Below are 18,052 nucleotides of genomic sequence, written 5' to 3'. Positions count from 1 at the left end.
GGAAGAGGGCCAGACAGTCACCCCCAGTGTGAGAATCAGGCCTCCACCACTGCCAGGGGGCAGAAAGGGAACACTCTCGTAGGAGAGGCAAATGCCCAGAGAAGAGCAACCAAGCCCAGAGGCCCAGCACAAGTTGATCTGACTCTGGCCACCCTCATAGAGAGGTCTATGAAAGAACAATTGAACAGAGTCAATTTGGGATTTAGGAGTAGGTTTGAAGTCTGTTTCAGGATTGTATTTGCTTTTGCATTACTGGGCAGAACTGAGACTAGGACTGAACTTCCTTCCCCCCCACCATTTTTTAATCCTACCACCTTTTTTTTTTCATAGATACAAGCAGCTGATCCAGGTTCTGGGGTGGCTGTGGGATCTTTCTGTAGCAGAAGAGCACATCTTCAGCAGGGCATTTTTCTATTTTATTTGCCTGGATGTCATGCTTTATTCTGGTGAGCATGACCTTGGAATTTATGAGAACTGGGGGTCCATGGCAGTTGTGTTGGTGTGGTGTGGCAGCAGTCAGGGCAGGGGTATTGAGACCTCTGGGTTTCTGGCTAGAAAGACATACAGGGAAGGGAAGGGGAGAGCCTGGTGTTTTGAGCTAAGGAGCCATCTAGAAAGTGCAAGGATTATAAAGGACCAAGAAAAAGAAAGTTTAGAATTTAAGCTGCCGGTTAATGTGTCAGATCATTTGTCCCACAGTGACAGTGAGCGTGACTGATGGTGTCTTACCATGTGCGTTCCACTAGGGTATTTAATTTTTAACAGGATATACTTAGAGATTTCATGCTTTAAAGTGAAGGACAGGGCTGCTAATGTTAAGGGTTTCATTCACTGGTAGCTGTTGGTGATTTGGAAAACTAGTTCTTTTCTGATAATCTTCAGCTTATACCAGGCAGGCAGGCCTCAGTGTGCATATTAAACCAGAGCTGCCAACCTGGGCATTCTCTTTCTCACCTGTATTTTCAAAAGGGGATGAAGCTATTGCTGCCAGAAAGGGAAGTGTGGATAGGAAGACTGAGAAGTCCCAGGCTGCACTGAGGCTGACTCCTCAGATGCAAGCAGGGAGGTTGTTTTAAACCCCACTTCCGCGTGGCTGACACTCTGTACTTGTAAGTTATATGCATAAACTTCCATAAAAGCAGAAACTCAGCAAACACAGGGCAGTGCAGCCACCTGGTTGTTGATGTCTACGGGACCCTTTGGACTCAACAAAGGAATGAGACTGAGACCTCTCTTCACAGTGGGAACTATTCTGGGAGTTACTAGGCCAGAAAGATGATGATACCCCTCCACTCTCAATCTACCTGCCAAGCCCTCCTGTTTCTCTTCTTTTAAAGGCTTTGTTTATAGACCCTTTGAAGAGTGTTTGCAGTTCATACACCAAAATGAAGATAACAGAATCCTCAAATTCCAAAGTGGAATGCTCCTGGGACTTTACTCATGTATCGCTATCTGGTAACACTGTGTTGCATAACACTAAATTCCCAAATTTGAAAATGTTGAAGCCTGGAAGAGTTCTATGAGATTTGCTAAAAAGAAAGAAAGGGAAAGTAATTTTTAAGACAGATTGAAGGTGACGGAGCAGATTTACTCAGAAAGATACAGTGGGGATTACCTAGTCCGTCCCCCTCAACCAAGGCCAGAACAGTGATGCTGCTTAAATTGTGTTCAGTGCAACAAGCATTTATCTCATACAAAGCATGTTGTGTTAATACAGAGATGGATAAGAAAAGAGTTCCTCCTTCTGAGAAGTGTTAGGGTTTGAGGGAGACTAATATATAGCACACTTGCCCCCTCCCCACCCCCAAGATAGAATCGTAATCACTGTTGATAGAGTCCATGTTGGAGGACATGGCTTATATCTGCAGAGAAGTGAGCTTCTTGATATTGAACCTCAGGATTAGACTTCCCTATTAGCAGCAAGAAGTCCTAGAAAACTCTGCCCCTTCTCTACCCCATTAAGGCAGGTAGTACCATGCTCTCTGTGTGAGTCAGGCTCTCACTGACTCTCAAGATGAAAGAGAGCTACACCTGCCTAATTCCTGTCCCAAAGTCACCAACCAACTAAGTCACTCCTTACCACTGGAGGTGTGACTGAGGCAGAGAAAGAAATGCAGAGTTTTGCACCAGTGGAGCTCCCTCACATGGAAGGAAGCTTCAGGAGGGTGGAATAAGCAGGCCTCCTACCCCATTAATCCATTAAGCCATTCACCCGCTAAAGCTTCATCTTTTAACCCATACATTTTAAACTCAGTAAGCCTGCAACTATGACCTTAGCTTCAAAGAAGTAGATTAATAGTAAGGCTCCAGAACATTAACTAAATTACTGCCACAGCCATCCCCAAGACTTGAAAGTTATTCCCTATTCCACTTCCCATCTCAAATTATATAAGCAGTCATGTGGGCTTCCCTCATAGCTCAGTTGGTAAAGAATCTGCCCGCTATGCAGGAGATCCCAGTTCAATTCCTGGGTTGGGAAGATCCGCTGGAGAAGGGATAGTTTACCCTCTCCAGTACTCTTGGGTTTCCCTTGTGGCTCAGCAGGTAAAGAATCTGCCTGCAATGCAGGAGACCTGGGTTCAATCCCTGCTTTGGGAAGATCCCCTGGAGAAGGGAAAGGCTACCCACTCCAGTATTCTGGCCTGGAGAAGTCCATGGACAGGATCCTGGCAGGCTACAGCCCATGGGGTTGTAAAGAGTCAGACATGACTGAGTGACTTTCACACACACTTCCCATCTCAAATTACATATGCAGTCATGTAGTCCAATATTTAGAGATTTTATGATGACGTTAAATGACAATGCGAAGACATTCCTTTATAAAGTGCTACCACAGACTACAGCAGTTTCATATTCAAACAGAAATCTCCTCTTATTATAAAATTCGTTGGGAGAAATTAAAATCCAAAAATTTGGATTTAAAATTTAATTTAATTTACGCTTTGCTAGCTAAAGTCTGAAGAAATGGAAGTTCAAAGTCAAATTAATTTGCACATGTGAGTTAAAGTTCAAGGAATCTAAAATTCAAAAATCACCTTAATTTTTTATTCTACTCTATCTTCCCTGAGGAGTTCTTGCAACAAGTTTAGCTTAAGACAATACTACTCCCACTTTATGGGCATAGGAATCATCTGGAGAGTCCATTAACTCAGATTTCTGGTCCCATCCTCAGAGTGTCTGATTCAGTAGATCTAGATTGGACCAGAGAGCTTACATGTCTAAAAAGCACTCAGGTGATGCTGACGATTCCTGTTTATGGTCCACACTTTGAGTAGTTTTAGCCTAGGCTCTCTCTCTTTGGAATCAGCCTGCTCTGTTTCACTTTTTAAATTTTTTTCCCTTGGCCACACTGCGTAGCTTGCAGGGTCTTAGTTCCCTGACCAGGGATTGAACTGGGGCCCTCAGTAGTGGAAGCACAGAGTCCTAACCACTGGACCACCAGGGAGTTCCCTCACTTTTTAGAGTCTGAGAGTTAAATGGTACCTAATATCATCCAAGTATTCCCCCCAATTCTATTAATTTCAAATCATCAAAAAAGTTCTATTCTGTCCTTGCTCCACATCAGATAATTTCCCCTGAATAGGCCAGTGGCAGGGTTCCAGAGACCCACATTCTGGCCTCTAGAGAGACCATTTCAGAAAACCAGCCCATTCTAAGGGTGATATGGATATTTCTTATTCTTCTGTGGTAAAATAGGTATGCCAGACTTCAGGAATGGAACAGCTTTCACGTATTTTCCAATAGAGCCAAAAATCTTGTGTCAAGAAGAACCCCAACAGCTCTTTACTGCATAAGCATCAGTAGGTACATGGAAGGACAAGTTCTCTACCTTCAAAAGCAAATTGAAGAACAATCAGAGAATGCTCAAGACAGTGGAGTTGACCTACTCAAGGTGAGGCCTCTTCTCTGGTTTCCAGGGTAATTCATACCTTAAATGGCTTTTTCTCTATCTTCTGTGATAATTACTTTCTCTGATTGCAGAAGTTATACCTGTTTGTAGGGTAAGTTTTTGAAGGTAATTCTATCCCAGAATATGAATTGCCTTACTTACCTTACTACTCAGAGATAACCACTTTATGCATATTGAGAAATCACTTTCCAAATTTTTCTCTATGTATGTGCATGCATTTCCATTTTTTAAAACTTACTACTAAACAAGATATATTTATGAATCATGCTCCTGCTTGTGCTCAGTCACATCAGTCACATCTGACTCTTTGTGACCCCATGGACTGTTGTCTGCCAGGCTCCTCTGTCCATGGGATTCTCCAGGCAAGAATACTGGAGAATACTGCCATGCCCTCCTGCAGGGGATCTTCCCAAGCCAGGGATCAAACCCGCATCTCTTGCATCTCCTGTGTTGGCAGGCAGATTCTTTACCATTGAGTCACCTGGGAATCCCATCCCAAAGACAAAACAGGCGAAAAACATGATAGTTGCTATTGGGATTTCAGCAAAGATGAGTAAAGCATCGTCTTTGTACTTTAGGAGTTTGCGATTTCAAGGTGATGGAGGTGGGAAGCCCAGGAATGGGAGGGAGATGTAGAGGTGGGGACTAGAAAGAATAAAAGAGCCCAAAAGAACACAAAATCAAACTTGGTATTTCCCGCCGAACATAGAGCAATACCTTTTACATACGTTACTGAACCAAACTTGGGTTCATTCTCTCAAGTCCAGTAAAGCCGATCTAGTGATTCTGGGTTATGGTGAGGAAAGGTGCAGCCTTTACTGTAAGGTGCCAGATGAGGAGTCCAGGGCCGCTAGAACTCAAAACACCTGAACTCCCCAATAGGTTTCAAGGAAGCATTTCTAAAGGCAAGAAGCCCAGAAGTCACAGGGTATGTGATTGACTCAAGCACAGTTCTCTGACTGGTTGATGGGGAGGAGGCGGAGCAATGTCACAGAGGTTAACATGATCAGTCCTCAGGCTCTAGTAGGTCTGGGGGCTACATCTTGTGGTCGTTAAGTAGTTAACTTCTTCCATCTGGTGGGAGTTTTAGCGTTTATAAAACAACTCAGGAAATGTATAACAGGTCCTGTTATCTAGTTACTTCAGGGAGGAACTACAGAGTCTGTGGCTGCCGTATGGCTGATGTACTGTTTAAATTGTTGTCAGTTCTCCCGGCCTAACTGCTACTCTTGTCACTACACAGTCATATCCTTTCAGCCATTAATTCTGGAGCCGGTCTTCTGTGACTCACTGGAGGCCTGGGAGACAGACTATATAGCTTTTCTACAAACAAGTGAAGGCAGAGGATGTGGTGTGAATGGTTTGTTCTGGGAATGTCCCATAGGGTTGATTACACACAGGAGATGTTTAATTTCTTGAGTAAATAATTGATAGATGAAAACATGTAACAGTTTAGTCAGGAAAACTCTATGTTTCAATCTATTTCTATGATATTGAAGTTTGTTGTTGTTGTTATTCAGTCGTGTCTGACTCTGTGACCCCATGGACTGCAGCACGCCAGGCCTCCCTGTTCTTCACTATCTCCTGCACTTTGCTCAAACTCATGTCCACTGAATCGGTGATGCCATCCAACCGTCTCATTCTCAGTTGTCCCCTTCCCCTCCTGCTTTTAGTCTTTCCCAGCATCAGGGTCTTTTCCAAGGGTCAGCTCTTCCCATTAGGTAGCCAAAGTAAAGCTTCAGCTTCAGCATTGCTCCTTCCAATGAACATTCAGGACTGATTTCCTTTAGGATTGATTGGTTTGATCTCCTTGCAGTCCAAGGGACTCTCAAGAGTCTTCTCCAACACCACAGTTTGAAAGTAGCAGTTCTTTGGCACTCAGCCTTCTTACGGTCCAGCTCTCACATCTGTACATGACTACTGGAAAAATCCTAGCTTTGACTCTACAGACCTTTGACTGCTAAGTGATATCTCTGCTTTTTAACATGCTGTTTAGGTTTATCATTGCTTTTCTTCCAAGGAGCAAGTGTCTTTTAACTTCAAGCCTGTAATCTCTGTCCCCAGTAATTTTGGAGCCCAAGAAAATAAAGTCTGCACTGATTTCACTTTTTCCCCATCTATTTGCCATGAAGTGATGGGACTGGATGCCATGATCTTAGTTCTTTGAATGTTGAGTTTTAAGCCAGCTTTTTCACTCTCCTCTTTTACCTTCCTCAAGAGGCTCTTTAGTTCCTCTTTATTTTCTGCCATTAGGGTGGTGTCATCTGCATATCTGAGGTTATTGATATTTCTCACAGCAATCTTGATTCCAGCTTGTGATTCATCCAACCTGGCCTTTCTCATGATGTACTCTGCATGTAGATTAAATAAGCAAGGTGACAATATACAGCCTTGATGTACTCCTTTCCAAATTTTGAACCAGTTGGTTGTTCCATGTCCAGTTCTACCTGTTGCTTCGTGACCTGCATACAGGTTTCTCAGGAGGCAGGTCAGGTGGTCTGGTATCCCCATCTCTTGAAGAATTTTCCAGTTTGTTGTGATCCACATGATCAAAGGCTTTAGTCAATGAAGCAGAAGTAGATGCTTTTCTGGAATTCCCTTGTTTTTCCTATGATCCAACAGATGTTGGCAATTTGATCTCTGGTTCCTCTGCTTTCAATGATATTGAAGTAAATGAAATAAAAGAATAAGACATTGTCTTGTTGATGGTCAAATTAGCAGACAACAGAAAAGACATTAATACTCTGAAGGACTCTCATAAACTTTCTAGATAGCATTCTGGCAAAATGCATAAATATCTTTAAAATATGCACATCATTTAATTCTCCTCCTAAGAATGACCCTAAGGAGATAATCAGATGGTAAACAAAAATTATGTATATAAAGATGTTGATCTCAGATTTATAGTATTAAAAAACTAGGGGGGAAAAAAGTGCTATGCCTTTCAAAATGCTGGTTATCTCTGCATGAGGAAATGGCAACCCACTCCATCATTCTTGCCAGGGAAGTCCAACGGAAAGAGGAGCCTGGCAGGCTACAGTCCATGGGTTCACAAAAGCGATGGACACAACTTAAATATATATATATATATATATATATATTAGTCAGAAATGGTATATTTAAACATTAAGACATTTTCACATTAAAAAAATCTGAATTTGTGACTCTAAGCCCCAATTCTAAGTGGCAGCTATCGGCTGGAACTGATGAAGGGTGGCATTTAGGTCATACTCTCTCCAGTATGACATAATCTCCTTGCTTCTTATCTTATCTTACCTCTTATTTATGTTTCTTACTTGACTCTGTCAGCATTTGGATTTGTGAGATCTGATGTTAAAGAATCATGTCATTGGAAAAGATTCATAATGTTGTGCTAAATGAGAAGAAAATATTTTGAAGTGCTGTTTAGTATGATACCAGTTGTGGTGAGTATGAGTGTGTGTGTGTGTGTGTGTGTGTGTGTGTGTGTGTGTGTTAGTGCCAACTGACGTTGCAAGTTAGATTTTGTTTAGGGTTCTTTCTGAGGATTATAGCTGTAGCTTGGAGGACAGCCTCACAGATAGCTTTTGAGTAACTCCTCTGAGGAAGTAAGGAAGGGGGCTGGATATATAGGAGTTTTTCCTGGGAAAAACATCAAAAGATTACTGCTAATCACAAAGAACGATATCACAAGTTAATGATTTTAACACTTTTCTATGTATAGAAGATGCAAGGATTTGGATTCATTGAAATTATTCCTTAGATATGCATCTTAACTATCTATGACCAGTATCCAAAGCACAGGACACGTCCTGTTTTTCTCAGGCACACCATTGGTGGGTGGCTGCAGTGACTAATGGTTTGATTCTTGTAGAACTGGGATGGTGGGCAACATTCCCTGTCCACAGCAAAGAAATAAACATGTGTATCCAAATGTCAAAGTGTATATCCAAATGTCAAAATAATTTTTTTTAGGTGTTAGGGTTATGAGTGATTTTTTTTTTCTATCCTTTTTTTTTTTTTTAATTCTGTGCTGTTTGTTTTTCCCCTTCTTTCCCTCCTTTTCAGTGTTTACATTTTTTTTTTCAGTTGAGGTATAATTCTCTAAATTTTAAAAATTATATTGCTTTGGTAAGCAAAAGAAAATGTTGCTATTGTTACTGAACTGAACTTGGGTCTGCTTGCTGGCCACATAGCAAAGTCAATTTACTGACACCAGGTAGTGGTGAAGGAAAGTACAGCGTTTATTGTCAGGCCCAGCAATGAGAATGGGTGGCTCATATTCAAAAAACCCAAACTCCCCAATGACTTTCAAGGAAAGGTTTTTAAAGGCAACATTTGGAGTGAGGGCTGCAGTGTACATGACTTTATTCCGATTGGCTGGTGGTGAGGTAACCGGGTGGTGTTTCACAAATCTTAATCATCAAACTTCTGGTTCTAACCAGTCTGGGGTCTGTTTTACAGTCAGCATGGAGTCAGCATCCTGTAGCTGGGTGAGGGTCTTAGTTCCTGCAGAAGAACTCAAAGATATGTATTGGATTGTCATGTATTTTCCTTGGGGAAGAGCTCAGACTCTGTTTTTACCACTGAACTATAGTTTCTTGACTGGTTTTTTCCTATATTCCCCTACTTCCCTAATTAGTAACTGCTTGAATCTGCCCTTTGGAACTCAGGGAAGAGCTAGGAGACTTAAGCCTTTTTCTATAAACACGAAACAGGGGACATAGGAGGGCTTTTGTACATGGGAGGGCCCTGTGGAGTTCACTCAGTTTCAGCCTCCTGCTTTCTTCGATACTCCTCAAGTCAAAGTCTTGAGGGGAATGGGGCAAGACAAGAAAGAGAATAAAGTTTTGGGTAAAGAAGTTAATCATAAACTCAGCAGGGGAACTGAGTTTCAGAGGGACTCAGTTTTATTTTTTAAGAATGGTTGCCAAAAAGGGTTAATGAGCAGACCCATATCACATTCTTGGTTGGGGTAGGCCACTGGGGCCACTCTACTTGACTTGTATCATCTAATCTCCACTACGTTCTATGTATGTTTCTGTACGGTGCTTTTTTACTTGATTGCTTATACCGTTGAAATGATCCCAAATCATCTGAGATGGAAAAATCCTTTCAGTCAAGGATCCCTTTCTGATTCCACTATGTTGCTTTTTCCTTTAGAACTTGGAGAATCTGGTGGCTCAGAACACCACTGGGCCTGTCTTCTACCCGAGGCTCTACCATCTGATGGCCTATGTCTGTATACTAATGGGAGAGGGGCAGAATTGTGACCTCTTCCTGAACACAGCTTTACAGCTCTGTGAAACTCAAGGGAATGTGCTGGAGAAGTGCTGGCTGAACATGAGCAAAGTATGTAGCATCAGCTAGCAAGCTGGGGAAGATGCTCACAGGGGATGTTAAGGAACCCAAGAAGCCCACTACCTGCTTTGGATTTCACTGGGTGTGGAAGGCCGTCAGAGGCTTTTCTGTACTCTTACTGAAAGGGATGACATATCCATAGGTTTGGTATTTGCACCTCCTCTCCCCCTTTGAGTTCTCATGGGATCCTCCCCTCCTTCCAATCCCCTTTAGCAAGATCTCTACCTTTTCACGGGGCTTCCCAGTTGGCTCATTGGTAAAGAATCTGCTTGCCAATTCAGGAAACACAAGAGGCATGGGTTTGATCCCTGGGTCAGGAGATCTCTTACAAGAGGAAATGGCAACCCCAGTATTCTTGCCTAGAAAATCCCATGTACAGAGGAACCTGGCGGGCAGTAGTCAGTGGGGTCGCAAAGAGTCAGAAACAACTGAGACTAAACACCACCACCACCTTCTCATAGCTCTCACCACTTTCCACTTTATGCTGTATTCATGTGCATGTCTTGCCTGTCCTCGAGAATATGAACAATTAGAACACAAAAATCATTTAGTCTCCAACGCAGTGCCTTATACTCAGCATTTGTTGAATAAGTAAATGAATTTTCTCCTCTGTATGTTAGAGTTATCCTAGTTTGGGTAGCAAAAGTCACTGTTCATTTTAGAAGCTCAGGTACATTTGACCATTTCTGTTACTAGACCACTCTTGACCACACAAGCTGAGGAGCAGTGATGAATTCTGTGTTCTCTCTTTCTCCTCTCAGGAATGGTGGTACTCAAACTCCGAGTTAACAGAAGACCAATGGCTTCAAACACTCTTGAATCTCCCATCATGGGAAAAAGTTGTATCAGGCAAGGTAAATATGCAGGATATTCAGAAAAGCAAATTCCTGATGAAAGTTAATATTCTGGACAATCCTTTCTAACCTTTCATGAAAGAGAACAAAGATTTTAATGACTCATTCTCTTGTGATTATCCATTATTAACCTTTCTATATAGGCAGCATCTTCCAGGTTCCTGCATGTTCCCTTCTGTTCAGACACAGAACCAGACCTCTGGTTTCTCCTTTGTCTGGCGAGTCAGAGAGGGTTGGCAGTGTCATGCTTTCCTTTCTTCTAGCTTTGCACAAATTCCCTTTGCTTTTAATGCTGTTTTAGCTTATCTTGTTTATTTTCAGCCCATGCAGAACTGTATCAGATTGAAAAATTTTAGTAACAAAATGATACATTTTGTGACAGATAGGATAGGCTTATATGTAATCTATTAAACTGAAAATGGTTATTTTTAAATGTCCAGTTGTTATGTCTTTTGTATGTTGCCCAGGATTAAAAAATAGCGACTTCTCTTCATGGTCTGTAAGGTCAAAATTTGAAAAGACACGTCTTTGTTGTGCCTGACTGCAGCCTCCAAAGCCCCTCTGACTGCATGCATCCAGTATCTGTGGAAATAAACTTTTCAAAATTGAAATATGAGCAGTTTTGAGGTGGGTGTCTTTCCGTGCTTAGAGTTGACATATTTCTGTGTTTAGCAGAGTAATAGCATGTAGCTTCATTTCCCAGATGCTGGAGAAGCCGTCTGCGGTCACTGTCTCTCCCTGGCAGACAGAGCAATTGCCACAGGCTCTCTGCTCTGACGCTGCCCCTGGAGCACGTGGAGATCCAGCTGCTCCCTGTGTTGCTGCTGTTCCGTCCTGTTGGTTCATTTCACAAACCCAGCTGCCGGAGGAGATTTGTTGACTTTATTCACCTTTCGATCCTAGAAGGAGGTTTTTCATGTCTGACTTTAATGGACACCTCAAATTCTCATAGTGATTTCCAAAAGCAGTGTGCCACATGAGCCTTCTTTTAACAGGCTAACGTTTCACTGTCCTTTAATGCAAGAGGCAAAGCCGTGGTTTTTCCTCCTGGTGATATAACTGAATGGTAACCACTTAAGGAGGTTGGATAATGCCAGTTGGTACTAGCAGTTTAGCCACAGAGGCCTGGGCCCTGGCCTGGTGAAAAGGACAGCAGGCTGGGAGGTCAGGGCATTACGTTCCAACATAAGCTTTCTTTAAGCATACTTTATTCCTGGGGCTCGTCACCTAACCTCCCTATTTCAGCACATGAGTATGAGTATCAAGCAAGACAGTAAAGATGAAAAGGCATTGAAAATCATAACATGCTATATGAGTGAAAAAAATTAGTATCAGACATGACTGGTTTTAAATTAATGCATCAAATATTAAGCTTCATGTAAATATTGTCTTGTTCAAAGCTGTCATCTTGAAAGTTGTGTCAGCTAAAAAGAAGCAGAACGTGAGAGTTGAGAGCTAAGTGTTATTTGGGGAAAATGAGAACTGCAGCCTGAAAGGCAGCTCTTCAGGTAGCTCTGAGGCACTGCTCCGAAGCAGCAGTGGAGGAGTCAACATATAGGATTTTGGTGAAGGGGAGTGCAGTGCAATGAAGCGCTTACGTTAAACGAGATTTTCTGCTAGTCACGAGGAGCTGATGTCACCTTGAAGGATTTAGTGCTTTTCTAGATACGAGGAGCTACAAGGATTGGGATCATGAAATCAGTTCCCGAAAATACCTATCTAAAAACCTGTTCCACCAGTTTCTCTGGAGCACAGAGTGCCTCACTCTCTACCCTGTATTCCCTTCAGGGGGTGTTGAAGGTTAGCAGATGCGGCAGCACAGGCAGATGGCAAATGCCCCTGTTGTTGCTCACTTGCTGGCAAATGCTCCTGGCAAGTGCCAATTTGTAGTTGACTGTTGCATTCTTAGATGGTGAAGTGTTGTCCCATGTGCTCTCTTGCCACCTCCATTATTTTGTGTATCATTCATCTTAATCACTCACTTATATACTCACCCAGCTAACATTTTTTTTTTTTTTTTTTACTAATCACTGTGCATTTGGGCATAGATTAAATATCAGAGATTAAAATACAAAGATGTAAAAGACACAATTCTTGATCTTGGTGAGCTCATACATCCAGTAGAGGAAACAGACATACAAGTCAAACTCACTTAGCCCATGTTAGTCGCTTAGTCATGTCTGACTTTTTGCAACCCCATGGACTGTAGCCCACCAGGCTTATCTGTCCATGGAATTCTCCAAGCAAGAATATCAGAATAGGTTGCCATTCCCTTCTCCAGGGGATCTTCCCAACCCAGGGATTGAATCCAGGTCTCCTGCACTGCAGACAGATTCTTCAATGTCTGAGTCACCAGCGAAGTCTGTGTTTCACTGTAGTTACACTGCAGGTGTGTACACAGTAAACAGCATGGTGGGGAGAGTTGTTGTTGTTCAGTCACTCAGTCGTGTCTGACTCTTTGGGACCCCACAGACCGCGGCACACCAGGCTTCCCTGTCCTTCACCATCTCCCGGAGTTTGCTCGAACTCATGTCCATTGAGTTGGTGATGCCATCCAACCATCTCATACTCTGTCGTCCCCTTCTCCTCCTGCCCTCAATCTTTCCCAGCATCAGGGTCTTTTCTAATGAGTCAGTTCTTCACATCGGGTGGCCAAAGTATTGGAGCTTCAACTTGAGCATCAGTCCTTCCAAAGAATATTCAGGACAGATTTCCTTTAGGATGGACTTGTTTGATCTCCTTGCAGTCCAAGGGACTCTCAAAAGTCTTCTCCAACACCACAGTTCAAAAGCATCAATTCTTCAGCGCTCAGCCTTCTTTGTGATCCAACTCTTACATCCATACATGACTACTGGAAAAATCAGCTTTGACTACACGGACTTTTGTCAGCAAAGTAATGTCTCTGTTTCTTAATATGCTGTCTTAGGTCTGTCATCACTGGAGAAGGGATAGGCTACACACTCCAGTATTCTGGCCTAGAGAATTCCATGGATTGTGTAGTCCATGGGGTCACAAAGAGTCGGACATGACTGAGTGACTTGCACTTCACTTTCACTTTTTAGGTCTGTCATAGCTTTTCTTCCAAAGAGCAAGCAATTTCATGGCTACAGTCACCATCCGCAGTGATTTTGGAACCCAAGAAAATAAAATCTCCCACTGTGTCTATTGTTTCCCCATCTATTTGCCATGAAGTGATGGGGCTGGATTCCATGATCTTCGTTTTTTGAATGCTGAATTTTAAGCCAGCTTTTTCACTTTCCTCTTTCACCATCAAGAGGCTCTTAAGTTCCTCTTTGGTTTCTGCCATAAGGGTGGTGTCATCTGCATATCTGAGGTTATTGATATTTCTCCTGGCAACCTTGATTCCAGCTAGTGATTCTTCCAACCCAGCATTTCTCATGATGTACTCTGCATATAAGTTAAATAAGCAGGGTGACAATATACAGCCTTGACATACTCCTTTTCCTATTTGGAACCAGTCTGTTTGTTGTTCCATGCCCAGTTCTAGCTGTTGTTTCTTGACCTGCATACAGATCTCTCAGGAGGCAGATGTGATGGTCCCATCTCTTGAAGAATTTTCCACAGTTTGTTGTGGAGAGAGTAGCACACACAAAATCCAGATGTCTCTGAAGACTTAGCTCAACTGCCTCTGACACAAAGTCATTTTGATTACCCTGTCCCTTCCAGAGGAGGGCAGAGGGCAAATGTGGGTGAAGATAGGTGAGTGTGTTAGAGAGAGCAGGTGCACACAGAGACAAGCGTGAGCAATGCTGGCCTATAGCAGAGAGATGTTTGACATGGAGCTTGTTGGAGCAGTAAGCCCAGCAGCTGGGGGTCTGCTCTGCAGATGTTGTGCTCGACTAGAAGTGAAGTGTTGTCCTCCCAACCCCCAGCACATGCCTCCTCCTTTCCATTAACTTTACCAGCACCTTTCAGGTGAAGCCCTCCAGTGAAAAGCTGGGTGCTGGGTTCACCCACAATCTTTCATCCTCCAAAACTTCAAAAACGTCTTTTACTTTATTTTACTGGCTTGCCACCAAGCCAAAGCAAGACTGGAGGAGGTAGACAGGGGGAGGGTAGTCTGTTACTGGAAGTGTAATGACTTCCCCAAGGACTGATCAGAAGAGGAAGAGGAAGAACTAGAAAAAGATCAGAGTGCAAATGAGGGATTTTACATTTCATGTATCTGAATCCAGAGGAGCAGGCATCAGGCTCTACAGGAATCTTGAACTTGCTTTCTGGCCCCAGACTATGACACAGACTGACTGTGTGACCTTTTTGTTAGTTTCCTCACCTCTAAACTAAACAGGTTGTGACAAGTTCCCACCCCTCCCAGTCTGCCATTCCCAGCTCCTATAAACAGGCTGGGCACAGGTCCATCTTCTCCGTAGCCAGCAGATGGCAACATGAGCTCTTTGCTCTGGAGGAGGCCCAGGGAACTGTTTTCTGGTCAAGAGCCAAGCTTTTGTCTTCCAACCCACAGCCTCAGTCCTGAACACTTAGAACCATGTCAGCTTCCATGATAGCTCTCTTCAGTATCTGTAAGAAGCTTCCAGCATATGGTTCTCAGAAACATCACTTGAGAAAGTAGATTCTGGCTAGAATTCTTTTCAGGAGAAGGCAGATAATTTCATGAAGCTTCCAGGAACAGAGTAAGGAATAAGTGAAGATCTACCTTTCTCTCTTCCTCTTCCCTTCCTTCTGAGCTTGTGAACTCTTCTCCCCAAGTCTATGCCTCCTCACAGGGCGGAGGCTCTGCCCTCATTCCCTGTCTCCAGCCCTATTCTCAGGGCCTGGACATACAATCAGTGCTCAGGAAGCGTGAATTAGTGAATTAATTGATCACCTTGAATTAATTCTTGCAGGCACTCTTACAAAGAGGAACCTAATATTTATTGAATGAGTAAGCAATATGGACTGTCAGGGAGATCAACAAAAATTACTTATCATCAGCTCTGCTGGCTAGGCTCTGTACTCAGGTTACAACAATGGGTAAGAAATAGTCTGAATAGTGGTTATAGATATCAATTTTTTAAAAAAACATGCACAGCGTAAGAGCTTTGTGTTTATTCAGTGTCCTAGTACCTCACGTAGATCTGAGAAATTGTTCCCAAAAGGTAGGAGAGGAGCCAAGATATATATGAATTTTTCTGCTGGGGAAAAAATATGTAGTTGGACATAAAAAATATTACTGCTAATCACAAAGAGCAGACATCTTAGATTAATGATTTTACTGTTTTTTATGTATGGGAAGATGCAAGAATCTGGGGTCTCTGAAAATTTTCCATAGATAAGTTTCTTAACTATCTAGGGGCTGATATCCAAAGCACAGAATGCTTCCTGCTTTCCTCTACCCTGAATTCCCCAAAGGCAACTGCAGTGTCTAATGGCTTGATTCTTGTAGAACTGGAATGGCAGGCAATATTTTTTTCCCCCACAAATGTGGACCTGGGGCCTCACTGGATTGGTTCTCCATACTACCAGTTGCTAGCTTTGTGTCCATGGGCAATTTATTTAATCTCTTTGTGTCTCAGTTCCCTTGTTTATAAGTTGAGGGTGATGTTAGTATGCACCTTATAGGGTTGATATGAGTTAATTCAGATATATGCACCCAACATTTTGCTATTGTGTTAGTCGCTCAATCATGTCTGACTCTACAACCTCATGGATTGTAGCCCTCGAGGCTCCTCTGTCCATGGAATTCTCCAGGCAACAGTACTGGAGTGGGTTGCCCTTGCCTTCTCCAGGGGATCTTCCCAACCCAGGGATCGAACCCAAGTCTTCTGTATCATCTGAGCCACCAGGGAAGCCCCAATTCTGTTGAGAGAACAAACAGTCAGTTAAATTCAGAGCAATGAAGAACACTGCACAGACTTGCTGGAGAGTAAAAATAGAGGCACGTATGTTAACATGTCTTTAGAAGGTTCTAGGAAGCTTCCTGCAAGAGGAAATTGGACTTAGCCAGGTAAAGACATTTCACATCAGGAACTGGTGCTGGAGAAGCTTGGAGGCCATGGAGAGTCTGGGTACTTCCACTCGGTCTGCAGCAGGGGAGAGGTGTGAGTGAGCCATAGGAGGCAGGCAGGATCTGGATCACTTAAGGCCTTGTGGGCCAGGCAGTTTAGAGGTTGAGACTTGACCCTGCCAGCTATATGTCACCGAATGGCTTTACTGAAGATGTACATGGACCACGTTTCTGTTTTAGAAAGACCTCCCTCTTGGTGGAGAATGGATTGGAAGCAAGCTAGGCCAACATGTAGGCTGGGACATGGTTGCTATTGCAAGCCTGGGGTATGATGTCCTGCAGGGGTGAGAGGACAGTGGAGACAGAGATAAGGGCTCTGACTTGCAAGGTACTAGAATAGTAGGTACTGAAATCAGAGACTGGCTTTTCAAGGAGAACATTCAAAATGAACAAATACATAGAGGTTGCATAAACTAAGGACTGAAAAGTTTCAAACATTTGCATGTTTCCCATTACTTACTGAAAGAGTATTATATTCACTCCCCGTTCCCTCCCACCCAACCCCAGCCTTTCAACTCCAGCTTTTCAACCCCACCTAAGATCACCTGTGACACAGTTTGTCATCTCTGTTGATGGTCCCAGTCACTGCTCATCATGACTCTTCTCTCTTTAATTCACCAGCTCATCATATTCTACCAATGTCCTTTAATGTTCTGCCTAATACTTCTCAGATCCTTCCTCCTCATCTCTATCTCTATTACCAAGTTTGAGCTCACTGTACGATAGGCTAATAAATCTGAGATGAGGTATTGGGATGAAGAAGGGACTTTATTGGGGAGCCGGCTGACAGAGAAGATGGCAGGCTAGAGCCTCAAAATAACCATCTTGTCAGGGCCTGATTGCCAGTTTCTTTTATGTATCAGAGATGAGGGGAAGTGAGGAAACAAAGTTAAAAAGACTATTTAATCCTTGCAAATGTCCTCTAGAATGGCAAACCTCAGGCTGGGGAATGTGTTAGTTTTACTTCCTTACAGTCCTTCACATTATGTATGCCTACAATAAGAAAAAAGGCAAGATGAGGGTTAAAGTCACAGAAGTAGATCCAGCATAAATTCAAAATTAACCTTTCCCAGTTACATTCCCACCACTGCTGAAAATCTGGTTCTGTCGTCTCTGATGAAGCTCTGTAATAGCCACATAATTAACTGGCCTCTTAATTTCAGATTTCTAGCCTCCACCAACTGGGAGCATAAGCTTGCTAAAAAGAAAATCCTCATTTGTTACTCGTCTACGTAAAATCCTATTCGCCTTCAGGACAACCTTCCAATTTCTTAGCGTAGAATGTGGGACTTTCAAGACCTGTGCTTAGACATTCGACTCTTTGTGACCCCATGGACTATAACCTGCCAGGTTCCTCTGTCCATGGGATTTTCCTGGCAAGAATACTGGAGTGGGTTGCCATTTCCTCCTTCAGGGAGTCTTCCTGACTCAGGGATTGAACCCTCGAACCTGCATCTCCTGAGTCTCCTGCATTGCAGGCAGATTCTTTACTGCCGAGCCACTGGGGAAATCACTGAACATTTACGCATGACTGACTCAAGAGTTTTCCTTAACATTGTTATTTCAGTAGCCTAAAGCGGTTCTGTTCAATACCTGGATCTTCACCAAATCTGATGCTGCAGTCACAGGAGCCTCACTCCCACCCTGAAACTTTGGGTTGGTCCCTCCAACTGGAATGGTCTTTACCCGAGTCTCTCGGGATTCTCCCAGCTTGCTTTCGAATGTTTCTGGCCCTGAGTTGGGTTTATCAGTTCATCCTTATTGCCCAGACATTTATCCTTTCTCCTTTGAGCTGCTCGCATGTGACTGCCTAGAGCTCACTATGATTGTGGGGCTGTCTCCTCTGAGCTTGTCAAGGGCAGGGATTCTGTCTCCCTCATCTTTCTATCTCCTTGGGGATACACTTGGTGTAGGGTCAAACAT

The 18,052-nt window shown here is 43.1% G+C and overlaps 1 protein-coding gene across 1 annotated transcript in view; it reads left to right on the top strand.

Annotated features, from left to right (window-relative positions):
• Positions 1-10,173, top strand: part of ADCY10 (adenylate cyclase 10) — a 77,392-nt gene extending 67,219 nt beyond the window's left edge. Inside the window, exons 28-32 of the mRNA XM_061119784.1 lie at positions 331-446; positions 1,338-1,455; positions 3,697-3,892; positions 9,053-9,241; positions 10,012-10,173. Of these exons, the coding sequence (XP_060975767.1) occupies positions 331-446; positions 1,338-1,455; positions 3,697-3,892; positions 9,053-9,241; positions 10,012-10,173 (781 nt within the window). The remainder of the gene's footprint in view (positions 1-330; positions 447-1,337; positions 1,456-3,696; positions 3,893-9,052; positions 9,242-10,011) is intronic.
• The last annotated feature ends 7,879 nt before the right edge of the window (positions 10,174-18,052 follow it).

The sequence above is a fragment of the Dama dama genome, chromosome 20 (assembly GCF_033118175.1).
Source record: "Dama dama isolate Ldn47 chromosome 20, ASM3311817v1, whole genome shotgun sequence".
Classification (NCBI taxonomy): Eukaryota; Metazoa; Chordata; class Mammalia; order Artiodactyla; family Cervidae; genus Dama; species Dama dama.
Note: the sequence above shows the minus strand (reverse complement) of the source record. Positions and strands in the feature narration are given on the sequence as shown.